The sequence below is a fragment of the Cibotium barometz genome, chromosome 37 (assembly GCF_041138505.1).
Source record: "Cibotium barometz isolate CiBa-2024 chromosome 37, ASM4113850v1, whole genome shotgun sequence".
In the NCBI taxonomy this organism is placed as follows: domain Eukaryota; kingdom Viridiplantae; phylum Streptophyta; class Polypodiopsida; order Cyatheales; family Cibotiaceae; genus Cibotium; species Cibotium barometz.
The window spans coordinates 5,670,470-5,697,448 of NC_141082.1; the positions used below are offsets into that span (position 1 = coordinate 5,670,470).

The 26,979-nt window shown below is 42.1% G+C and overlaps 1 protein-coding gene across 9 annotated transcripts in view; it reads right to left on the reverse strand.

The window, feature by feature from the left end:
• Window positions 1-6,957: 6,957 nt before the first annotated feature.
• Window positions 6,958-26,979, reverse strand: part of LOC147616858 (uncharacterized) — a 146,347-nt gene continuing 126,325 nt past the window's right edge. For 5 of the 9 annotated variants that reach the window (XM_086776501.1, XM_086776499.1, XM_086776498.1 and 2 more), the window contains 8 exons: window positions 25,261-25,372; window positions 24,032-24,120; window positions 23,876-23,932; window positions 23,651-23,774; window positions 23,364-23,530; window positions 22,762-22,834; window positions 22,484-22,601; window positions 6,958-7,356 (listed from right to left, as the gene is read on the reverse strand). In XM_086776501.1, coding sequence (XP_086632627.1) covers window positions 7,197-7,356; window positions 22,484-22,601; window positions 22,762-22,834; window positions 23,364-23,530; window positions 23,651-23,774; window positions 23,876-23,932; window positions 24,032-24,120; window positions 25,261-25,372 — 900 coding nt within the window. In that variant the 3' untranslated portion in view covers window positions 6,958-7,196. Of the gene's footprint in view, window positions 7,357-10,358; window positions 11,240-19,262; window positions 19,359-22,483; window positions 22,602-22,761; window positions 22,835-23,359; window positions 23,531-23,650; window positions 23,775-23,875; window positions 23,933-24,031; window positions 24,121-25,260; window positions 25,373-26,979 lie in introns of those variants that run through there. The other 4 variants (XR_015262341.1, XR_015262343.1, XR_015262342.1 and 1 more) reach the window with 4 other exon arrangements.

Here is a 26,979-nt window from a genome sequence, read left to right on the forward strand (position 1 = left end):
GTAGACGATCAAAAGTTACCAAGAATGGACTATAATCTTGATTTGGAATCGTCTGATCCAAAGGTAACGATATGAATTTAGGAACAATCAGAATAACTAGTGATATGAAATATGGGACGATCTTGGAGTTAGATCGATTATCCAAACTTGTGAACCCCATGGGATGACAATTAGAATCAGATAATTTTGGGGTCGATGATCTGGGTTTGGGATCAATGGTCAAATTGTGCATTAAATACAGTGGTTGGTACTAGTTTCTTTCTATGTACTTTATAGATACAGCAAGACTCTTTACATGACTGTATATCCTCTTACAAGAGAATATTGGATCGGTACCTTGACAACCCCTCTTTTACAACTCAAGTTTATGGAAATGAAGATCATTTATCACTGAAAGTCCCTCATTACACACTTTTAAACTATGGTCAACAATTTGGATATGGATTCAGTGATTCGAAAGCTAGACGATACAAATTCTACTCGACGATCGAAAAATTATAGAGGATAAAAACTAAAATTTTAAAGGATTTTAGAATTTTCAATGATTCAAAAGCTAGACGATACAAATTCTACTAGACGATCGAAAAGTTATAGAGAACAAAAACATAATTTTAAAAGGATTTTATATTTTTCAAATTTTTCTTGATATGTGAGATCTACTTCCTTCCCTCATTCAAGACTAATTCGATTCCCGACAATGATGCCATTTGTTCATGTCAAGAACCTTCTTGCTCTCCAATAAGGAATCATAGTGATAGTGGCTAGACCTCTTATCTTGGACCACAAAGTTCCAATTGGAGAGGTAAAGGAGGCCAAGAGGCGTATCAATCCTCTCGTTTCAGCCTTTTGTCTACTTTTAATCCTCTAAGTAATCATTCTAAAAGGCAATGGTTAAGCTAGAAAGCTTGAACCACTCTCCTCTCCACTCTTGCTCAATCACACTCTCACTGAAGCTAGCAAGCAATAGACCATTGGGTGTCATCAATGGAAGACATGGGTGCATGGATGTGTGCCGGACGGGGGACCACAAGGTAGGAAGAACTATCTGGGTCTATGTTCCAAGTGCTCGTAGTGAAAGGATGTGAGTGAAGAGGGTTGAACGCACATAGGAAATGTGCATGGGGTATGGTTGTAAGTGGAAGTTGATTTGGGTTTGGTCTTAGCTAGATTTTCTTAGGACTTGCGGGTGGTTTAGCAATTGCAATATTTGAGTGATGTACTTGTAAACCCAGCTCTTTTGACTCTACCCTCCTTGGGGAGCACTCTACCCACTCAGGGGGGAGCCAAAATAAGCAGTAAAAGGAGGGTGATAAGTGTTTTACCTTCACTTACCGGTTGTTGGGACGAACGGAGACCTCAATGTTGCATTGATTGCCACTTGTTGGAATGTTGGTAGTAGGGGCCGGATGAGGTACGCCTTCTCACCGATGGCTTCTTGTTGACAACAGTGTTGCCTTGTTGTCGGTGTCAGGTTCAGTATACTGGGTGGTTGCATCGGGTTGGGCACCAACATCTTGGTCTTCTTATCGGGAGGCTTGTAGCTTTCATCGTGGCATTTTAAGGAAGCCGATGCTTAGCTTTGAGATGTCAATGATGATTATGTTGAAGAGGGCTAGTTGGCTTGTATTGGTATGCCGCAACAGAGGTTTTGGAGAGGCCGGTTACTTGGCTTTGGGATGTTGGTGATGATGTTAAAGAGGTTGATTGGCTTATGTTGGTATGTTGGGGGAGGTTTTCAAGAGGCTGATTGCTTGACTTTGGGATGCTCGTGATGATGTTATTGAGGAAGGTCGGGGAGAAGTTGGTGAAGAGGTCGGGTTCTTGTGGTTGTAGTAGTGTGGCCGGTGATGAAGTCGGAAAGGCCGGTCTCTCTTCTCTCTCGCTTTGAACATTGAGAATCAATCTCTCTTTGTCTCAAGCTCTCAAACTGGTTTCTTCTCAAGCTCACTTCTCTTCTTTTTCAACCACCCCTCCTTTTCCAATGCTTCTTTCACCCATGTATGATCTCTTGATGGTGAGAATCAATCTCTCTCTCTCTCTACCTCTATTCAAAAAATTTCTCCCCTTCTCTCAATATCTCTCTCCCCTTCTTCTCTTTCTCTCACACCCCTCCTAAAAATGGTTTCTCAATTGATAGTAAACTCATATGAGGCCCTAACAATCTTGCCCAGTAACCTTGGTCTCTTCTCCAACATGTGTACCACCATTTAACTCATGACCTCCTAGCCCACCTTCCATGCCATGCCACTACTTCCTATGTTGAAGTAAGAGAAGTCATTCATTGATCCCAAATCAAAGTTATCGAACTTGCTGTTTGGCTATTCAACTCACTTGGTAGATTGACAAGTGCTTCAAACCCCTTGACAGTAGTGTGAATGCACATAAATGGGCACTTTTGATAGAAAACATCATAAATTTAGAGGCAATTAACATAAATAATACAGCATTTAGCATGAATCTTGTGGCACGGCAACAACTCTGTCGCATGTCAACAAAAGAAGCGCCAAGGAGTTGTAAACACGCTTCAACAAACCTACTACAAAGAGTGAGTGAGTGTAATGAATGGAGAAGTGATCAGGTCGAGGAGCTGCATCCGTGAAAGGTAAACCTGCGCGCTACTTGGGCTGAACTGTCCAGTTTTGTCCACATATGGCGGCTCCTTTGACAAGTCGTGATGGTTGTTGTTGGGGTAGGCACTAGGGACAATCCTAAGTGTTGAAAGTAAACCATTGGAAGGAAGCCAATTCAAAGACTCTCAACTCTTGTTAGAGAGAAATTTTGACCTTTCAAAGCAATTATGATGGTGTTTTTCATTCATGAAGAGGTCTCAATTGATAGGACCACCTTGAGTTGATCAAGATTTCCTAATAAGGCTATCATGATTAGACATTTTCAAATACCATGACTAACATAGTCCCCACCCAATGCGCCCCTTATTAATGGAACATATTAGCTTGCAGTATTCCCTAAACATTATCGCCTAAAATTTTACAAGATAAAAAAGAGACATCTTAGGAGATGTAATAATTTTGAGAATTTGTTCTAGATTGAACATAAACACATAATTTTGTAAAGAACATGTTAAATGTTCATACTTTGAAATAAGTGGTGTTTTAAATTTAACTTATTCCATAATTTTATAATTATGATTGATGTGAAGGTGTGTTTTAATAATAGCACAAAGTGAAGCTAATTTATCATAATTGCGCAACTCAATGTGGTCTTGGGAATCTAATTGAAGAGTATGGAAGATCATATGTGAGTTCAATATAAGGGATTTTATAAATTTATTTTAAATGGTGAACTTGGAGAGATACATTTACATAAAAGGGTATCTTTCAAAAAAGGTAACCTTGGAGATTACATAAGGGATATTGTTAAAAGAAGAAGAAGCAAGTTTGTAAAGGCAAATGGGTCATTTTATGTAGTTGAAAATTTTAATTAAGTGGCTTTATAATTACCTTCAAACTCACATGATATATAATGGTTTTGAATAGTGAATGTGTAGAACACATTTACAATTTTAATGGGGTAAGTTACACCTAAAAACTTAGAAACTATTGATACTTCTACCCTATGTTTTTATAAATTCATGTTTTATTTCATTTTCTTCAATTATAAGAGTTTTTATTTAGTTTGATTTTTTTTCACTAAGTGATAAGTGATATTCACTTAGCAAGAAAATGTAGAATTGTATAAAAACTTAAACCACTATTCTCTCTTTCTCACTCTCTCACTCTCTTCTAAATTTTACTTTAGGAAATTTAAAACCATTACATTATTCTTATTTAAAAAAATTTAAATTTATATTCTCTCTCTCTCTCTCTCTCTCTCTAAATTTCACATCATGAATTTAAAAACTATCAGCATCTTTGATTGACATTATTCATTTCTTTTTGAGTATAAGGTTTTAAAAAAATCACTTTTAACAAATTACTCTCAACACAAGATAGTATGAAGAAAATATCAAGTACCAAAAGGTTATAAAAGTTTTTCGCTCGACCTCCCCAATATGACTTATGGGAAAGATACATGATACCCAACCATCATCATCTAGAAATAAACTTACAACTTCCAAGGAGCTCAATTATAAGACTGTTAAAAGTGGTTGTTGGGATGAGAGCTTCAAAGAAGTTGCCTCCATCGGGAGGAGACAACAAGCACAATTTCCTATTCAAACCCACTCTTCCCAAAGAAAAGAAGCCAATTGACTACTCAAATTTCCAAAGAAACTCAAAGAGTACCCTAACCCTGTGTTGGAGAAAGAGCGAATGAAACAAGTCCAAGATCTTGTGAGGAAGATGCAAGCTGGGTCCTTGAGCAAGTGGTTTAATATGAACCACTAACCCCACCTGAGCATATCCCTGACTCCAAGCTAATCATAAAACTAATGAGGGAACCTCATTGCTTGCTACCAAAGGCCTTGCTTGATAGAAATCGTAACCATTCTCAAGCGGCCTTGCTCTACCTCTGGAACTAATTCACCGAAGGTGATTGGACTACTTCATTTTGACCCCATTAGAGGTATCGCTTCCTAGGTTAGAATTAAATTACATCTCTTGTACGCTGGCAAATCCAAGCCCATTTTCGAGTGAGTACAAACCAAGTAAGCATGAATATCACCCAAGGAAGATAGTACACCTCACAAACTTCTTATCCTGGGAAGTTTGAGTCTCAATAAGTTCTCTTTTATAAGGAAATTCTCAACTTTGAAGAGACTTATCCAAGTGGATGATTAGGAACCTAAGAGCCCACACTCCTTAACATGAAGAGGAGAAGGATGAGCTTAAGCAGTCTCCCTCCATACCCAAAACAAAGGGGCAACCAAAAGTACCCATGAAAAAACTTGGACACTATTTTGAAAATAATAAAATGAATATCGTGTTACATATTATTTATAAAGGAATATTGGTCTTTACAACCTTGGATGGTGGTGTTGGTGTTAGCATAATCCCTAAGGATTGCTGGCAAGCCTAAGGAAGTCCACCACATAAACCTCGTGGTCAAGCTTATAGATAGGAACATAGTTGAACCTGAGTACACCATGATCCTCAGAAAGGCCTTACAAGAGACATAAGCTTGCTTCATAATTGGGAAGCCACTCACATAAACATACGCAAGGGTAACCAATCCCTTGAAAATAAACTTGAAAATAAGAAAGACATCCCATGGGTCAAGGTTTCATGCCAATGAGTATGACACAACAGTTTGGATCGTTTTAGTCCATATTTACACAACATGCAACACTAAACCTCACTCCACATCATATATGTAGAGCTTGTAACAAGATATTGGATGGTGACAATGAGAACCAAGAGTATAAGCCCCTTCTAAAGCTTGCCAAACTATGGATGTTCTTTCATAAAAGCTTAGGACAAGGTTTGCATGATGGGATGGTGTCGAAACCACATCCCTGCTCATGCTCGACCCATTTGAAACAAAACTAGGAATGGAAGACACGCCTTGTGAGAGAGTTCCCCTAGAAAGACTACCAAGCTATGTGGCCCACCTTGGTTGACACGAGGACTAGCCAAAATATTTTTCCTTGAAAAACACAAACCTCATTAAACTACCCACCCCTTCCACCATCTACAACCACTATCACCATGGTGAGAACAATTCCCAATTCATAGTCATTGCTTGTATTGAAGCTAAAACTTATCTTAGAATGAAACTTACATCTTGAAAGTTTTATGTGAGCCCCGCAAGTACAATGAAAGAGAGAATTGTCCTCAAGAGAAAATTACTATCATTGATTGTATACTTAATTGGGAAAAAAGAACTAGGCAACACCCAAACTTCCCCATGAGATGGTTATTGTGCTGTTGGTAGATGAGGATACCTTGAATCTATCAACATGCCAAGCCACCTCTTCCAAAACCTTAGGTAATCTCTTAACACTACAACCCTCTTGCCTTGCTGCATCGATCACCCCCTCAGTCCATGATTAATTTTGAATTTGGTTTACTAGTCTTCAAGATATGACATGAAATAAGTACATTTTTTTGTAAAGACAAGCATGCGCTTGTGTTTCTTTTAATGTAACAACATTGTGTCTACTATTTTGTTAGCAACCTTATTGACTGACGTTCGTTTCCCTTTCATTAGCAACATTATTAGAATTGAATGCATGGCTAACATTAAAATCCTTACGAGTGAGTTTGTTAATATTATTAATTTAATACTGAAAAGTAAATTAGTTATTTGACCTCATTTATTTAGCATGATATGTCTCAAAACCTTGGACTTGTTTGTGATGGTAACATGGGTTTCTTAAGACACACATCGCATAAACCGTAAAGAGCAATATATTTGATTTGATTCAAAAGGAAAGAGCTTAAAGGAATTACTTGGATTTTGGCCAAGTTTACAAGGCAATACTAGATAGGTATGCCTAGATATCATACATGCACAATAATTAAACATTGACAACATATATATTGGAAGCATTGAAAGAACAACATGTGGCAACCATTGACTGTAGAAGCCTTCATAATTGAACAAAGATGATCCAAGGAAATCTGAGGAGAAGTTCATAACCTAGTTGTTTTTACCTAATACATAGTCAAGCAAGACACGTTAAGCTAATATCAATCAATCAACTGTGTAATGCTAACGCTAACCTTAAAAGAAAAATTTATGTAAACCCATAATCACATGTTGAAAAATATGGGTTTTACCATTTATTAAGGTATACTCCTTTTAGTTATATGTATCATTATCAATTCAAACACACGGTCTAAAAACCGAATTTCCAGATAATACTTGGTGGACCACCGAGTAGGCGACACCAGTTGGCCTTGCTTAATTGCATGAATAAAAGGTTGTATAAATAATAATCTCCTGAATTTTTGGAACCAGTTCAGATGACGACTCATGAGAAGGTGACAACTTTTCATAACTATGTTGCTTTCAAAGAGAAACTGACTTAAAAAATAAGCAATTCACATTATAATATTACGGCGAGAAATTCATTTCATTAGAGGCACAAATTTCATGTGAAGCTCTCTGAACATTTGAGTTGCCTTTGATGGTATCTCTTAATATGGGTATCTCATGATGGCTTTATATATATATATATAACACACACGAGCAAGACAACCCCTAAAAAGCCTTTTTTTTGTGTGTGTGTGTGTGTGTGTGTAAAGCCATGTTTCATTCAAATGAAGGCATCCTCCATCCACAAGTGAATGAAGTCAGTCAATACTTTCTGCATGTTGATTCAACTGGCGTTGCAAAAGCTTACTCAACGACTTTATGTCACTTCCTCTTGAAACGAATACAATCATATAAAAAGTTGCAACGCCAATACAACTTGCAAGGAATATAGAGCTCGCTTTAACCATCCAAAAAGCCCTGCATAAAAAAAATAATTTAGTCTCCCATCCCACTATTTTTTATCATGATCCATCTAAGTTGAACTAGCATAAATTTCAACTGCTGTCCTTGGTCTAAAAAGTTCCGAATCTCATCATGCACAAAAACCTATCTACTACTTCCAAGCCACATACGCTATTTTGGCCTTTTGTAGAATTCCCTCTCTTTCTTTCTTTCTTTCTGAGTCTACTCACAAAGCTTTAAATCATCAACTTCATCATGCATAGCAGAGATCTACAAAGGTGAAGAGCTGACTCAGCCATATGAAGGCTAGCAAGCGTTCACACATGAGTGCCGCGCATACACACTTTTTTTTAGTAATTCTTATATTACCAGTGGGAAACCTCATTGTGAGGTGAAAACCCACAAACAAAACATCATGATACAACTGAGGTCCCTATATAGGGCCCATGGAATTGATTGCCTAGAAGCAGTCAAAGAAGTATTGCTGGTTGTCTATTTATTGCAAATTTCGATAGTCATGTAGAGACTGTCTCAACAAGCGTCTGAAGTAGGTGTATTGATCAAGAGGAATGTGTCCAAAATGCATCTGATTTCTATTTTGCCATATTGTCCACAATGCCCAAAAAGTAGTCAAAGCAAAGAATACCTCGAAGTTGGTATATCATTGTGGAATCTGAGCAAAAAGCCCAAATGTCTTCCCAAAATGAGCTCTCGGGAATCGCATGCGAAGATGCCTTGAGAGTCTGTCCAGGAGGGCACAAGAGAAATCGCAATACCATAGCAAATGAGGCACTGTCTCATTGTGTAGCATGCAATGGTAACATCTTGCCATAGCAATGTGCCTCTTTTCCAAAAATACATCATCCCAACCTGGAGATTTCCAAGTGCCCAATTGTTTTATCGTCTCTTGCAATTCTTCCTCCGTGAAGCATTGTTCCATAGAGAGTGCCTCTTCCTAGGATACTATGCATGAAACATGAGAGAGCAACTAACCCTTGGCTGCCTGAACTTGCGCATTAGCAGGACTTGTAGTAGCAAAGACATGCGCATAGTGGGACACACACTCATCAGTCAATTGTTGTTTGGAACATGTCCAAGTTTGCGTCGAGGTCTTGATGCGTTTAATGGTGTCTTTTTGGCATTCAAAATGTAAGCTTTTGAAGAAATCCTTTGAAGGGCATCCCTTATCCTTGAATGGCCGTTGCCTGGCTTTGACTTGCCATTTTTCTAGCTTACGTCAGTCATTTTCACCAAGAACATGTTTTGCATTGTATAAATCCTCCTCTTCAGACACTGAAAGATTCCTCATGTAAGAAAGCTCCACTAGAGCTCGACAAGTTGCTTTTGCATTGTGGACTCTCTATTTTTTTTCATGCATATACCAATGACCATAGTCTCTAATGATGAGTTGAATCCTCTGAACAAAACGATACCATGCCACATCCTTACTTTCGAGCATTTGCAACTTAAGCGGTGTAATGACCTCTTTGACCAAATCATGGAAAATGTCATGTGAGAGGTAATGGTTATTGATGAGAAGCATATGACAGCGGTATAAAGGACGATCATCTAATTGCAGTCCGAAGTATAGTAGCCCCATCCACAATGGTACATGATCAGATAACACTTGTGAGTGATCCATCCAAATTTTGCATATAAAATCTATCCAAGCGGGCTCGATATTGAGAAAAAGCCCAGTGGTGGAAAGTGAAGCCGTTTCAGGGCACATTTGAGTCCACAAATCAACAGCCCGTAAAGTATTTATCATTGCATTTCAATGGAACCTCTTAGAAGCTAGCGTATGCGAATGTCCAAAGACGAGTTATCCCCTTGCTGAGGGGCATTGTTAAAATCCCCACACAAGAAAGTATTATGCAGCAAAGGGTAGACACAAATCTCTGCCCATAACGTTGCTCTCTTGGCTGAAGTAGTTGGCGCATAAAGAGCTGCAAACTCGTACATCTCAGCATTAATCAGACATTAAACCACCAACCAACGACCATCCAGGCCATTATGTGTTAAAACCGGTTGTAACTCATGTCTGACCAACAAGACAACTCCTGAATATGCACCCAGGCCTGCATAAAAGATGCCATAACCAGCAAAGTGACCTACTTGCGCTACAAACTCATTTTGATTATGTTCTTGCAAGCAAACTATATCCGGTTTCATCATATTTACATAATAACAAAAATGCCTCCATTTATTTACGTCACAAAGGCCATTGACATTGTACATAAAGCATTTAAGAGGGACTACCATGAGAAATATGTACAAGAAAATAGATGACACGGCCTACTAAGCCATTTGCCATTGGCATGTGTTCCCCATTATCATTATGCAACATATTTTCTTGCATTTCATCTTCATGTGCCTGCATTAGCAATTCCATCTCTTGCACTTCCATAAGAGTCTGCGCTCTATGTAGCTCCACCATTTGTTCCCACTTCTTGCCCACAATATTATTTTGCAAATTTGACACAGCCATGTGCGAGAAGGAAGCATCCAGGGCCCAGTTTCGTGCTGGCAATGGTTGCCTGCACTGCGACACTAGTCTTTTAGGTGTTTGAACTTTGCCAACCATCATTTGCCAATTTTTGTTTCCTTTTTCTTTGTCTTTTTGCACACCTTATGAATACGATACATTTGCATTTGCAAGAGATGAGGCTGTTTTTTTTGCCTTATCAGTTTGCCCGCCTGCGACCGACCGGAGGTGCCTGAACTTTCACATTGACGTTTGATGTCGACTGTGAGAGGTGGAGGATGCAACACTGTGGGACATTGAGTGGCCATATGACCAAATTTACCACGTGTAACATACACGAACAAATACATCCCATTTCAACTCATGGTAAGCTTCACCCATATGAACCTTATCTACTTCCACTACAATGGATGAGGACGTGGGTTGAGTTGTGTCCAAAAGTATACAAAACCTGTTCCTATTACCCCAAGGATGAGGTGGGCATATGACTCTACCAAGAGAAGCAGCAAGCCCGAGCAAATCCTCTCGCATGTAATTGGAAAAGTTGACTACTTCCACCCATACTGGGCATCTATGTTTGATAAGTCCTTGATAATCTTTAGTGGGCATCCACGGTAAGATATGCACCATTTGATTTCCAAAGTACAATGGTGATTTTTCTAGCATCTGCAGCTTATATTGATTTTCGGTGACCAACACCATAAAATCCTTTATCTGCGTAATACACTCCCTCCACATAATTGCCACCTAGTAAAGACTAAAGCCATTGTGCAACATCGCTTGCCATGGGCATTCTACCCAGAAAGAACACTATGATTGCAATTTTGCAAATATTTTCTAATTGGCAAGACCACACAAGGCAGCTTGAGTTTGTATTTGAGAGTAGGTACAGGCTTATCCCTAGTTCTCTGAATATGTTCAAACTCATCATGCAACACATCATAAACGAACTGAGCATCTTCATTGTTATGGAGCACCCCTGAATTGTTGACTTCAAAACGTTGTTGCATAAACAGCCGCCATGACTGCAGAGTTCACTATACACAGACCCTCTCTCTCACACACACACACACTCAGAAGGGGATGTACAGAGAAGAGAATCGAAAGGCAGAAATTAAGAGGTGATGCTGTAGATTACAAGAAGCAGACGTGCAGGTTGCAATAAGCACGTCGCAAGAAGACGTGCAGGTCGCAAGTCCTAGACGAGCAGGCGAGCAGCAGACGAGCAGGTCGCAGGCGAGCACACACACACACACACCCTTCTCTCTCTCTCTCTCTCTCTCACACACACACACACACACACACATGTCACACACACACACACACTAGCCAGTTGGGCAACTGCACTCCCTTGGATAGAAGGAATGAATATAAACGAGCTGGCTGCTTCTTGGATGAAGACTTCCAAGAAATCTGCATGACCACTAATACATTAGAAACATATACCATTGGAAAGTTCAGATTATTTCCCAAATTTACAAAAACCCAAGTGCAATCTCGACTTCTTGAGTCTCTACTCACATAGCTTCAAATCATCAACTCAATCATGCATTGCAATATTACGTGCTATGGCATCCCCATACACATCATCAACGCCCAATAGTAGCTTCAGTTTCATGCATTAAAAAATGTCACCATGGTAGACAAATCTTTATATATGAACTAATAAGATCGCGCGATACCCTTCTTGTGGTTGCAAATGGATCGTCTTGGCATATGTGGCTCTGGGAGAACCACCCTCTCTCTTGGCTACACCGAGGAGAGCAGTGCTTTCTACATGACGGTGCGAGACCTATGGGACCAAATTAAAGCTGGCAGCCTGGAACTGCAATGGATCCCTCAGACTTGATGTAGGTGCCTTTGAGGACAGCTTTAAAGATAGAGATATAGTCTTCTACTCGGAGACTCACCAGGCCCCTGGTCAGATGATGCCACAGGTGACAGGATACAGATGGGAGACAGCTTGCAGAGTAGGGACGAGATCGGTACACAGTAGTAGAGGATCAGGGGGGGTGGCAGTTCTTTTCAGGGAGGAGCTGCAACCGCTTCTACACATCGTTCGGAGAGATGATCAGGCCAGATATATGTGGGTGAGACTGAGGGCTGACACAGGCAGATTCCTTTATATTGCCATATGCTATTTTGTTCCTAGTACATCGACATATGCAGCACCTAGAGGGCAGACTCCTTTCTCTGTGCTAGATGATGACATATGGGGATGGAGACATCATCCTGTTAGGGGACTTTAATGCCCGGACGGGCAATCGCCAGACAGCCTTTTATGATACCTCGGAGGAGATGCTGAGAGAGCTGGACACTCTGGATATGGGATTAGACAGACGCTCACAGGATGTGGAGTGCACAGAGTATGGGAGATATTTGGTAGATATGGGGACTGCACATGGGTTGGCCATACTTAATGGCTTGCAGAGGTTTCCGTTAGTAGCTGGATTTACTTGCTTTCCACATAGACATGGTGCTAGCACAGTGGATTATGTTATGGCTATGCCGAGCTTTGTTTCATGCATTGAGGACTTCACAGTTGGATCTCGGCCCATTGGGGTAGTAGTGGATCATGCATTGTTGACATTGACTATCTCTTTTCACTTTACCACAGCTCAGAGGACACGAGGGGCAGATCACACTCGATATACTTTTACCTCAGAGACTGATGCTGTCTACATAGATGGGATTTATAGACGTCTGTACACAGAGGAGCCAGGGAGACCTTTGGAGGAGTTGACCCATATACTGACAGAGACTTTACAGGATGCAGCGAGAGAGGCATATCCACATACTCAGCCTGGATAGAGACAGCGTTCTGGATGTATGCCCCAGAACAGCTGGTATGATGAGGAGTGCAGAGAGACCAGAGCCCGACTGCAGCAGGAGGTTGCTTTGGGAGTCACTACTCACCGACAGTCACGTATTGCCTTCCGACGCCTTGTGCGAAGGAAGAAACGGGCCTTCCTTGCTCAACTAGAGTAGGAATTATACCAGCTGTTCTTGAGCCAGGATTCGAGGGAGGCTTGGCGTCTGTTTCATGAGTCCTCCCCTGCTTTGGCCATCACTTCTACGGAGGTCTGGGGTAGTTATGCAGCATCTCTATATACAGTTCTTGGACAGACACCTTTTCCTGACCCGCCAGCACCATGCCCACAGACATGTACTTTCTTTACCGCAGAGATGGTAAGGAAGGCCATTGATAGGATGAAGACTGGGAGAGCATATGATCATGATGGATTGGTCGCTGAGCACTTTATTCATGCGAGAGACATGCTGGCAGAGCTTCTAGCAGTGATGTTCAATCGTGCTATGTGCGAAGGCTTACCCGAGACTTGGAGTAGGTCCACCATTGTGCCTATCTTCAAGTCAGGGGACCCTATGGAGCCAGGGAATTATCGCACTATTATGATTGGTCACACACTAGCACGATTGTATGCATCCATTCTTGAGCAGCAGTTGAGTAGATGGGCAGAGAGAGAGGGCATTCGAGCAGAGGGACAGGCAGGGTTCAAGAGAGGTTTCTCTACTCTTGACCACATCTTGACTCTGCGGGCCATTATTGAGGAGGGCATGTTGCATGGGCGACGGATTTATTGTAGCTTTGTGGACTTCCGCAAAGCATTTGATACAGTGCCCAGAGCCAGATTGATGAGGCGATTACAAGAGATGGGGGTACCCACAGAGCTCATATGGGAGATTATGGCTTTATATAGATCAGTTGCAGGACAGGTACGCACCCCAGAGGGGGTCTCTACTTTGGTTCACTCCACTATAGGAGTGAAGCAAGGTTGCCCGTTATCTCCTTCATTGTTTGGTATGTATGTGGATGAGGCTTCTGACTACATTGAGAGATTGGGGGACAGAGGAGCCCAGCTAGCAGGTACATGGATCCCACTATTGTTATATGCTGATGATATTGTGTTGATCTCTGACTCCCCCGAGGGTATGCAGCGTCATCTGGATGCTTTACATGAGTTTGCACATGATAGTGGATTGTCTGTCAACCTTGGCAAAACCAAGGTTATGGTGTTTAACACCACGCCACAGTGGGTTAGGCGATCAGCTTCCACATTTACATATGGGCAGGAGATTGTGGAGTATACAGATGCATACACATATCTTGGGGTAGTATTCAGTGGGCCAGTGTTTTCGATGAGGAGAGCAGCAGAGACTAGATTGACTAGAGCACATGCAGCCCTGGGTGGTTTGGAGAGGATGTGTTCGCAGGTTCAGTTTCAGGAACCTCGAACGAAACTTTGGCTTTTTGACACTCTAGTGACATCAGCTATGCTTTATGGAGTGCAGATATGGGGACCTTCAGTGGGCCATCACAGCGCAGGCGGGTGGAGAGGTATGGAGAGGCCTTTGGTATCTATGATTGCTAGGATTATTAGAGCCAAGGCCGTGGTACCTCATGAGATTATTCGAGCAGAGCTGGCAGCTGCCCCTATGGTGATTCAGGCCTTACCAGATCAGTCTCCTACATACATGGCTTGTGGGATCTCCCCCGAGACAGATATGGAGTCCTCCCGACAGTTAGCTTTACAGGGAGACACGGCTTGTTGGTATGGACAGATGACATCTTGGTTCCAGGCACATGGTTTTAGCATGGACAGATTGCCTCCCTTCCAGTATTCTCTGGAGGCACCCTCTCTCACTCTCACACGGACAGAGATTACCAGACTCATCCGTCAGGATTTAGTTCAGCTGGACATTAGGAGGACATGGATACAACCGACTGAACGAAGATGGCTTTCTACAGAGAGCATTTTCTTCAGCTCACAGCAGATGGTTCTGTGATCAGACCTAGTTACATGGATGTACACTTGTCTCATGCAGTATGATGTGCTATTGGTCAGATTCGCACATCCTCACACCAGCTTGAGATTGAGATTGGCCGATATAGAGGTATACCAGTTGAGGCCAGGATATGCCGAGTATGCCATGGGGAGCCAGAGACAGAGCTGCATTATATATGCCATTGTACTGCATACTATGAGATACGTGGTCGTTTCCACTGTTTATTCAGAGAGGGTTTTGGACCACTTTCCAGAGTCATGGGGTACCAGGACCAGAGGTGTTTGGGATTGTTCTTGCTTGAGCTGCGGAGACATAGAGATAGCCTGCTTAGGCGCACAGAGAGCCAGACTCAGAGGCACATTACAGACTTCTTTAGTCCAGCCATCACTGCGCCAGATGGACCACAGCAGCAGCAAGACATGGATACCGCCCACACCAGAGGTACACTGATTGATCGTGCGATTGAGCTTGGGTGGTCCAGACGCCCACGACTACGGAGGAGGGCATCCCAGCATAGATGGAGGTTGCAGCGGCGGATTCGGATTATTCTTGCGAGGCATGCGGGACACCCAGTCAGGGTGCTGACCACAGAGGATATTGAGGAGATCCGCCAACGTCCGATGCGGCACATATTATGAGATGGAGGCACCTCCATAGTGTACCCCTCCGTCCCACATGATATTGTATCCCCTCACTATATTCCACTCACCTCCATAGCGTACCCCCCCCTCACTATATTCACACCCTATAAGGGTTTCTGTTTACCTTCCAGTTCCAGTTTCATTTTCTAGGTGCCAGTAGTATCATCTTTATTTTTCATTTTCTGGGTTTTTTTATCCAGACATTGTATCACATCCACCATGATGTAACTTTTGGTCTCATAGGTCATTATGGCCTTTTGAAGACGTTAATATAACATTTCATTTCATTTCATTTCTAACTTCTCCAAGGTACTGTTGATATCCCTATGACCCCCAACCAGAGAATCATGGACATCATGGACATCATGGAGAAGGACTTGACGCTTGTCTTTCAATATACAAAGGCGGTTCTTGAAAAACAGTCATCCATCATGTATACTGTAATGGCTTGGGTCGAAGCTGAGGGCCAATTGATATTGAGCCCCGAACTTTGCCGAATCCGGATATTGTGCCTTTATTCTATCTAAGTCTTTGCCTTGAATTTCAAGCACAGTGGACTCTTGCAATGTTCGAATATTGCCCTTATGACTGAGAGCATCGACAACGAGGTTATGCTTGCCCGGAACGTATTCAATCATTCCCCCAAACTGTTGGAACAATTGACTCCATCGGGACTACCTGTCACTCCATTGAGTACTAGACATGGTTTGCAACCATTTAAGTGCCTGGTGATCTGCCTGTGAAAGTCCCTCCCGTAAAGGAAGTGCTTCCAATGTTTAAGAGTGGTCATCACCCCCAAGAGCTCTTTGTCATACACCGAATAATTCTTCTCGGCGTTATTCAACTTGCGGCTATAATAAGCCATTGGCCTACCATCTTGTTGTAAAACAGCTCCAATGGCAACATTACTGCATCGGTAATCACCTCAAAAGGATCATTCCATGACGCCAACTTCAAAACTAGAGACTCAGAGGCAACTTTCTTCATGGCCTGGAATGCCTCTAGAGCCTTTCTGATGACAAGTCTTCACGCCCTTGAGCAAGTCAATAAGAGGTGCTGAAAGGTCAGAAAACTTGTCCATATGTGTGCTGTAGGCCTAACAAAGGCCAACAAATGAGCGGATTTCCTGGGTTGTAGTGGGAACATCCCAATTGAGAATGGCCATTACCTTTTCAGGATCAAGGCTAATACCTGAAGATCTGATGATGTATCTTAGGTAATGGATTTCTTGTACTCCAAACTCACTCTTCTTGGCATTGATAAACAACTCATTGTCCTGCAAGAGTTGCAACACCTGTGCCAAATCTTGCTCATGTTGCTCTGAAGGGCCTAATACCCACTGAAGGCCCCCCCTTGCAAGCAAGAGTATTTGCTTAATTATTCTTTGGAGAAATGCTGTACAATGCTGAGTACAAATGATATGAATGCCCAACGCAAGGACGAAGAGGCCCAAACGTCGGCGGGGTATCGAGCTATCCCGAGGCTTTGCTGAAGGCTCTCCTCGGCCACTCATGCAAGTCCAGATGACTGAAGGACTGCACATATGCTGGCTAAGATGTAGAGTAACTTCCTTGTTGCCTCGTGATGAGCTGGACTGCTGAGCGCTGATTTTCACTGCTGAATATCTGAATATGCTTTGGGGAAATAAGGCCATGCTTTTTATACCCCCTCAAACAGCAGTCTGCTGCCTCTCGGAGGCTGTCGGCTGAAGCAAACAGTCCCACGACTGAGAAGTGTCCAATCAGCTGTAGAAAGGACCTTCACGACTGCAAAAGTGCCAGTCGGACAGCATTAAATGCTGGTCGGTTCTCTAGCTCCTGTCGGCTGGCCACAAGATGCTGGCTGGCTGCTTGGCAAAGCCCAAGTATGGCCTGCCTTGGGGCTGGCCTTAGGGCTGGCCCCCTTCTATATGAATGCACTTAAAATGCTTTATATGCATCTCATGCTAAGCTTGACACATACATGCTCTTGAATGATGCTTTCTCCAAGTGGGTTAAGAGGACTGACAACTGACTGACCTCTAAAGCTCAGAGATTGACCTACGTAGCTCGTGCCTGACTGTCCTTGGATTGAGGGCTCACAATGGGGTCACGACGTACGACAAATAATCCTAGAAAAGGTTCTACTTCTGTACAAATGCTGCACTGAAGATCATGCCAGTGTGTTACTGTGTACCCCAGTGCAAGGTGCACGTGACAATACGTCTTGACTATCAAGAGTGATTCATGGATGTGATTTGACACACTTATGAGATTTCTCTATGTACACATGAGATTGCTTTAGAAGATGGGCCATAGTGCCTCTTGATTTTCCTTGAGGTGTGCTAGTTTAACTCTTACTTATCTCGTAATTCTGAAGTGTGCAAGTTAAGGTTCTATCCTTTCTGCAATCCAATGAGTGTGGATGACCATATGATGTGGTTGGTCTAACAATTAAACCAGGTGTCATACAGTTGAGGACGATGTCTTTATGACAAAGTGACCATTACCTGATTTCTAGGATACCTTTGGCTTATGTATAGGTTTTAGCCCAAGGTTACAATAGATGTTGGATGATCTTTTCTTGACGGATCAGTCTTCTCACGTGACATTCTCTGCTTGGCCTCATCTTAGTGTTTCTGGATGAGATGCTAGGGTTTTGGTGGGTGAAGAGGCTCTTTGAAAGGACCTGATCATCAAGGGATTTTGGATCCCTTGGATGGGACAATACCTTGGGGTGGGCGGATACAAAGGGTGGAAAGGTGATGAGTTTCCTCAATACGATTGGGAACTTCGTTGTATTGGGATTTATTGTCTCTTATTAGAGACAATATGATTCTGTTCTGGGTAGTATTTGGGATTTCCTACGATTCTTCTCTTGTTTTTTCGACAATTATCCATGGATCCTTTGATTGGAATGAGGAAGTGTTATGCTCTTCACAAGATTCCTATGTACGACTTAGCTGTGGTATCGATACTCAGAGACTGGCTTGCCATATGCGGCTGTGATTGTGCGAGTGAGTAGCTATGAGAACAGTGTCCTTTGTGGTGCTCACATGGTTTGTCATTTTTGAGTGCTATGCACTTATGCTAGCCACAGGATTGACGGAGAAGGTTGTAGGCAATGTTGTACTTGGCAAATTTATGGGGGTCTAACCTAAAAGTGGCCGACATTCAAGTAGAAGTCTGGTTGTGTCAAGACCGGCTCCAGGCTTAGTTAGTACGAAAGGTACGATACGGTACGGTATGATAAAATACGGTACTAATTGGTACCTTAAAATTTTTTGAGGTACGGTACGATATTCGTACGTTTTTTTTATAAAAATACTTCCTAAACTTAAAAATTGTAGACAAGAAGTTACAAAATAGCAAAATCATACCTGATCGTACGGATACGTACGGTACGAATCGTACGTACGATCTGATCCGTATGACGTACAGAACTAACCCTGACCGGCTCCATGAAGGAATTGATCACTCTAACATGGGCTTATGGGTCTACAGGAGGTCTTATATGGAGTATATCTTGGTGTGGTATGGAGCAATAGGATATGCTACATGTAGGGTTTCTGGATGCATCTATACTTTTGGTTGGGTGTTAAATTAAGGTGAAAAGCGTTGATTGTGAATCAACTACAAAGAAGGGGAAAGAAATAGATTAAGGATTGTGAACAACTGGAGGGTTGTTTCTTATTATTGCAACTATGATTGGATCGATGATTGATGACACGGTTCGTTTTGTCATTAGTATGATGGAACTGTTATGAGTGGCAGTGGAGAAAACTGATAGGCACATTGTTTCAGTAGTTAGCCAGTGGATCTAGATGGGTGCGCAAATTTATTTTTCAAAGATCCATACTCAAAACATGTATCACTAATGTTGAGAGCAGCTGATTTCTCGGGTGATTTATTCTTCCAGGGTGGCACCGTTTGTGTGGCAGATGTCTAAGACTATATGGTAATGTGTTTACTGGTGGGATTATTCTAGATCGAATAGAGCACCATGATTACCTTGACACAGGGTTTGAGAGGAACTTGAAGTTTTGGACACGTCAGTAGTCATTGAATGACTAGGTTGAGTTGCTGCTCTTGTTGATTGTCCTCATTCTGTCAGACAGCATCAAAAAGGATGTATCAGTTCTTAGTGAAATGTTATATGCATTTGGAGACCAATAGACCATTTGGTTGGTCTGAATTGCCTATGCTTATGCTGAGCATATGACTCCTGGCGATAGCTAGGTCATGTTTAGTTGTACAGACTCAAGTAGCCTAGGTTTGCCTCAGACTTTAGTAGAACTTGAAGGTGTGACTTTATGAACAGTCAGCCTTGGTAAAGGGATGATGACTCATTGGATAGTCAATGCATGGATGTGCACTAATAGATATTGGCTCGGACTAGAGAATGCATTCTCTCATGATACTCATGATGAGAATGTTGAGATACCTGCTGATAGTTATATGATTCTTAGGTAGCAAGAAATTTGCTAATCATCCTCAGTTTGATGGGCAAACAGAGAGGGTGAAACAAGTTTTGGAGGATATGCTTCGTGTATAGGTTTGTGCGCAACCATCTCATTGGGAGAGGTGCATCTAAATGGTCGAGTTTGCCTAAGATCCCTGGTAATGGCAATGTATTCATATTTATGGAGTTAGAGATTTCCTAATGGAAATGCACGAGTGTTGGTTACTGCAGGATTCTATCAGCATACAATGCTCTATCAGAGATGCTGGTTACTGTAGGATTCAATCAGCACACAATGCTCATGATAGAGCGCAGTTTTACGCTGGTAGGAAGTGTTCCCACCAAGGAAGTTTTCTGAGGAAATTCTTGTGTATTTGAGAGTACGCAAAAGTTCCACAGCGTTGCATGGGGGGGGATGGATCCCCTAGGAACAAGGAACAAGAATTTCCCAATCCTGGCGTGGATAGGTAATATGATTAGCTATGATAATTATCTTCATGATTTCAGGCTATCCAATTCCATGGGAGTTGGAGGTTGAGAGGATGTTGGTTTCTTTATGACCTTGATTTGGTTTTGAATTTGTCTTTTGTTCCATGGAGATAGTCCTGTAGGGGCGGTGTCTTATGACTAAGCTGATCTTGTGATCTTGACACCTCTTTGTAGAGGCACTTCTGGACAGGAGTAAGGAGTGCCTACTACTGTTACTGCTGCAAGAAAGACTCGCTTGTGTGAACTATGGTACTCATATGCATGCTTACAATAGAATACCCAAAATTTCTGAGGCGTTGCACGGGCGGGGATGGATCCCCTAGGTACAAGGAACAGGAATTACCGTATCCTTGTGTGGGTGGATAGGTAATATGATTACCTACAATAATTGTCTTCGTGATTTTGGGTTGTCCAATTCCATGGGAGGTTGAGAGGTTGTTGGGGTTTTTAGGACCTTGATTTGGTTTTGAACTTGTCTTTTGTTCCACGGAGATAGTCCTGTAGGAGTGATGGCTTATGACTAAGCTGAATCCTATATAAGTAACTATGTGGAAAGATTAGACATCTGTGAACCTGATTTTGGAGCTGGTTGCTTTATGTGGCTGGACTTTCTCGGATTCTTTTCGGAGAGTTCAAATGTCTTAGGTGGGAAAGTATGTTACATACCTCACAGTAACTACATGGTTAGTGGGGCTTAACCTCGGAAGTCAATGGCTATTTATAGGTTGATTGAGGCTATATAAATGAAGTGAGCCTATTGTGTGGACTACCGTATTGTTTTATATCCTACCAGTGTGGTCAGATGGAGGCAAGCCTGTGCGTGGCTTGGGACATGGTCTACGTGCCTTAGCCCAAGGGGCTCGAGGGTGGTCTGCGGACGCCGACCCACGGTTGGGAGGTGAGATAGTCTGCACCCCTTCTATTTGATACTAATCTTGTTGCTTGTGTTTAGGGAGATCTTGGGGGGATCTTACACACTTGGTCTAGGGAGACGCTCGGGAGGCGGGGTGGCACCCGTGGCACGTGTGTTGCCTGGTCCACCGAGTACGGGCATCGGGGTGAGGGATAAGTCATGGTCATCGTGGAGGGTCTCCATCATCGATAGGATAAAAGGAACTATTGATGGTGGGTCGTGAGGTATCTGGGGTTTACTCCTATGTCTCTTTGCATAGCCGATCTCTGTGGCGGCGCAGCTTAATCAGATAGAGTCTGAGGCATCGCTGGTCTCGGAATTTAAAAAAACCCGAGAAACTGGCCCAAATCCCTACCTGAGAGGCAGTGAAACCTCCCTTGTATCTCATAGTACATTGGGCATCTGTAAAGATAGTGCTCCTATGTCTCAACCTCTTGCGAAACAGAATCGTCAGATCCTGTTCTCTCTATGCTTGCCCAGTCTCCACCCTTAGGCAATGTGATGAGATTCTTATATGGCCGATCGCAATCCTCATGGCATGTGACATGTGTCTATAAAGATAGCCAACCTTTTGAATGAAGTCATTTTCTGTAAGCCTTGTAAAGTGATCCTAGTAAAACTGCATCTTCATAGGAAGCTGCAGTAGATCCAACGATGTAACAATGGTCTCCAGCCTTAAGAGATCGGCTTGGATAAGTTAATTTCCTGGTTGGTGAGAGGGAATAGTGGTGCATCCAAACTGTAGTGGAATAGGCACAAGTGATCCATATGAAGCCCATATGAGAGGAACCATTGTGTAACCTTGGCATACCAAACCCTAACATGTCATGTCCCAGTTAGTTGGCTAGACCACTCCAGTGCCAGCTGAGGAAGCGTGTCTTTGTCCAAGGCATAGATGCAGTATATGAACGTCACTGTCTAGAAGAGGGCATCAGCTACCAAGGGGGCTGCTCCAAACTCTTCAAGAATAATGGAGGGGCACTGAAGGCTTATTCCGAATCTTTGGTGAAAACTTCATGACCTGCAAACTCTCTATCCTCCTCCAATCATCCTCCCTGAGGTCTGGTTCCCAAAAGGAGGCCCCATACATCACAACAAGTGTCACAAGTGTGTCAAAAAGCCACCCCTTAAGGCTAGGCTCCTGAAAGTAAGCCTGGAAGCACTGTTGCTGCAATGGAGCCAAAGACGCATACCCTCTTGTTAGCCGAGCCTCGGTCACTGGGTGCATGGTGAAAAGGTGACTCCCAAATATACATAATACTACCCATTGTCTACCTGGGTTTACATTTTGAAGTCTTCTCTCAGTTTCAGCCTCGTAATCAGAGTCAGCCCACAGGATAACACTCGTGTTATTTGTGTTTTGATTACCTTATGTTTGACAAGACACCAGTCCACCACTTGTATGAAAATCGTGTTACAACTCCTGAGAGGATTGAAGCTCCAACCATGATCGAAAAGGAGTACATCCACTGTTTAAGAGGTAAGCCTGGTGATCAAAACAAACCATTAAATTTAACAAATAAAAACCTTCTACTTGTTACAAACCAGACTGTATAGAACCCTGCAATTAGCTCTTAAGCATCTGTAACCTCATGTTTCTTGACAAGTTACTTCAATCCATGCAAAAGAGCCATTCTAATAATTACCATGGAGCTTCCTTGAAAGAAGCATCAACAAAGCCACAGCAGAGACTGCATTGACAAGCGTGGTTGCAAGGACCTGAAAATGACAAATTAAGTTAATTTGACAACCTGTATATATATATATACCTAGATGAATCGAGGAACATGCCCAAATTCACCCTATAAGAAAGTGCAATTTATAACCTCATGTTAGTCATCCACAAGACAATAAACCATCAACTCCATCATGCATAGTATGTTCTAGATACTACGACATCCCCACTAACCTCATTAGTGCCCAATAGTGGGTGTAGAACTTGGTATCAATATCTGCTCCCACACACACCCCCACATGCGCACACACAAAAGAGCATACATTCATACAAAGGTCTGTATACTGAGTTTCTGTCAAATTTGCGGAGATGCAGGGTAGACTCAGCCATAATGAAGCGTATAACAGTCCACCATGGTAACATCCAGAGTTCTATGTTGTATGCTTATATGATCAGCCCAATTCCCATATAACAGTCCACCATGGTTAAAACCATCCAGAGTTCTATGAAAACATTCAAAAGGATAGGAGGACTGAAAAGGGAAGCCTTCGGTTTTGAGAGACTTTCACCTACCAAACCTTCAGGACCAAATGCAGCCACTCGCACTAGAAACCAATCCAGCAGAGCATTTGTAAGAATAGCGCCGATGCTTATGTAAAATGGTATGTGCCCATCACCAAGAGCATAGAAAAGTTGTGTAAGGAGGTCTCGAGCTACGTAAACAGATGAACCAGCAACATCTGAAACATGATCATGATGTTTTATGACATAAATATGATTCCCCAGTTCTGTAATCATGTACATCTATGAAGAGTGGGGATGGAAGCGAAAAAAGAACAGAATATTGGGGAGATTCTTACAATATACCACCAAAGAAGAGACTAACGCGGATGCTGATGCATCAAAGGCAAGGCGCTGCAATGCAATTTCTACTATTGGCCTTGACAAAGAGAGCATGATTGCTGTCATAGGTAGAGTTGCTGCCTGTAGCCAGATCAAAATTTTACATGAATTATGTTAATCATAGATAAGACCAAGGCCAAAAAATGATATGAATACAAGGTTCTTCACTGAATTTTACATACCAGTATCAAGAGGAGCCCTTCACCGACTCTTACTTTCAATTCTGTCCAATCCGGGGGCTGACGAGGATGCAAAAATAAGTCATGATAGTTACTGCTTGGGTGAGAAAATATAGCTCCTTCAGGGTTTACTTTGGATTAAAAGCACTTGTTTCATACCTCTGTAAGTCTGGCAAACAAAGATAACATTGGCAACAAAATTGAACTTGAAAGGATGCCCAGAGGTGCCATGACCAGAAGATATGCATCTGCACAGAAAAATACATTCACTTAGCAGTAATAGTCTACTCATACCTGGATAAGTAGACCAAAGAGTTTTTATATGTCCAGAAACCTGGTGGGGGTTCAGATGTGGGCACAAGACATGGTGTAAAACTAGTGTTCCAGCTGGCAGGGGCTTTCAAACTCAGTAACTAAGGAGGACCTGACACCTTTTCCATGGTATGCAAAAGTAGTGTGTCCAAGTAGCTAAGGCTTTCACGTCCTGAACAAAGGAGAACCCATCGCTTTTGCCTCGCCCCACCATGCAAACAAAGGACACAGTCGCTCTGATGAGTGGAAAAAGTTATCTTCCACATATTGACATCTTATCACATCCTATCGCATCCCATTTACATCTTATCACTTTCCATTCACATCTTATTACTTGAATTTCTCTCTACGGTGTGAACTGCTATGAAATGCTACTTATTGCACAGGATAATATTTGAATTCCTCAAAATAAAAGAAGGCAAAGGTTGATGCAGCTGACACAAGAAATGTGAGTCAATAGATAATATATATACTGAAATGTGGAGCAAGCAGTCTCTTAATTTTGTTCCAAGGAGGTGAAATCAATAATTGAGGCTTCAAATCAAGAACGCTCTTATGGGAGAAGAATGATAACAAATCAAAGAACACTCTTATGGGAGAGAAACGGTGACAAAGGAGAGAGGCACGAAGCACAGCACTACTAAAAGAAATCCTAGGGTTATCCAAGCCAAGTCTATTTTTCTCAATTTAGCATAACAGTCTATGGTTTGGCAAGCCCAGGATCCTCATGGTCAGCCAAGGGTAAGGTATAGTAAAGGCTAGGCCTCTAGGCTACAAGGTTGAGAGGTGAGTCTGTGTTCAAAAGTTTCCATCTTGGCTTGTCGATACTCCGGCTTACCATCAATAAGTTAGTACCAAGTTCCAGCCAATATAAGTAATTGCTTAAAAAAGGAGCATTTGAGACAATGGATCTGTTGGTCATCAGACATATATTGAGAATAAGTGGGTTTCCATGGACAAGCCAGGAAGACATCATGCAGCTAATCTTGATGCAGTTCTTATGGTGATATTGGTAAAGAAAATCCTTAGCATGTTGATACAAAATTCCCTTGCCCATTTGAATGCCAGATACTCACAGCCAAGCCCTGCAGCCGCTCCTGGAATAAACGATGCAAAGTACAAATCCGTAAACGTAGCAAACTGAAGCATGCCAGATCCGATAAGAGCAGGAAGCAGCACCATCACTACCTACAAGTGTGAATAAAAAAGGATGAGTGCATACCATCGACAAAAACTCCCATCTACCGACAATGTGAATTTTTAACCCTCTCAAGAAAGAAAATACTTAAAAATATCAAAGAAGCCTATGTCAATTTGAAGATGTTAGGAATTTCTGATACATTCCACACCACATACCACAACCATAAAAGTATCCAGAATATTTTGCATATTAACATTGCCAAAACTTAGAGCACCACTGCAATCGACACATGCATTTATTAAGAACATGAAACACTAGATCGTGTAATGGTAGAAAAACAAGGCTTCACTCCAAACAAAAAAACAACTAGAATATTGACATTCCCAAACCATCCATCTTTCTTTACCATACATAGTATTGTGCATAGGCAAATCACATTCAATATCAATAGATGTTTCTAAATAATGTGAAGGCAAGGCCACCATGCAACATTTGCTCTATGGTAAGCTTACAGTTGGCTTGATTGAAGATCCCTGAACCATCTCTCTGCAATCACTAACTATAATTCAATACCTTTCTGCCATGCATGGTAGTGCATCTTTTGTCCATGGTGATTACAACACCCTCACTGTTTTAGCCATTACATTGACATTTCAACCCTTTATTTGTCTGCTGTTAAAAAGGACTGCTTCATTCAGAGATGACAGACGATACCTAGATAGTAAAGGCACCCATTAGTTGCGAGATCGAAGTAAAGGTACCAATATAGCATCCACCGAAGTGGCACAAAAAGCTTAGTCTATCCCACACCGAAAAGAGGGTCATATTGTTTAAGTGTTTTGTCAAAAGCCCACCAATTGTTCAAAATGATGGAACATTCCTTTTCATTAAATTTCATTAGAAGAAAAGGCTTTAAAATGAGGCTTGGAACACAATTATATGTGCAAATTTCTTTTATTATTTTTGTGCACTAGTCACAACCCCAAAAAGCGAAGTGTTCAAGGACAAGCTATCCGAGAAGGAGAACTAGAACTAAGGAGGCATGAGGATAAAAACCATTGCTTGCAAGCTGTAAGTGTGAATGTTGTTCTGAGGCAAGCTACCGAAGGAAGACTGGGTTCATGGGTTGAGCCAAGCTGGTGAGAGGACCCAACGGTGTGTATTTATTGATGGGGAGAAAACAGAATTAGGGTTAGAGTTCATTCATGGGAGACATACACAGAGAAGCACAAGGGAGAGAGAGAGAGAGAGTTGTGGGGATAAGTCAACTCATCAAGTATGAGTGTGTGACTCCCCTATCACACATGTATATTGCACTAGTACACATAGTGCACTTAGTACATTAAAAGTACTAAGTGTACTATGTACTATAACTTATGGGCTTGTACACACTATAAGGGTGGGCATAACGCCTTTACCCCAACAACTTCCCACTTAAAGGCAAAGTGCCCTTAAGTAAAGGAAAAGAAAAATCAGCATGTACATGATAATATACAAGGCCATATCAAGGCTGAAACTGGCCTCATCCAATGCCCATCAAGTGTCTGCAATGAGCAAACCGCTCCGAAGGCAAACTCTTCGTCAACAGATCAGCCGGGTTGTCATCCGTATGAATCTTAACAAGCTGAATTTGCTTGTTCTCTATCACACCTCT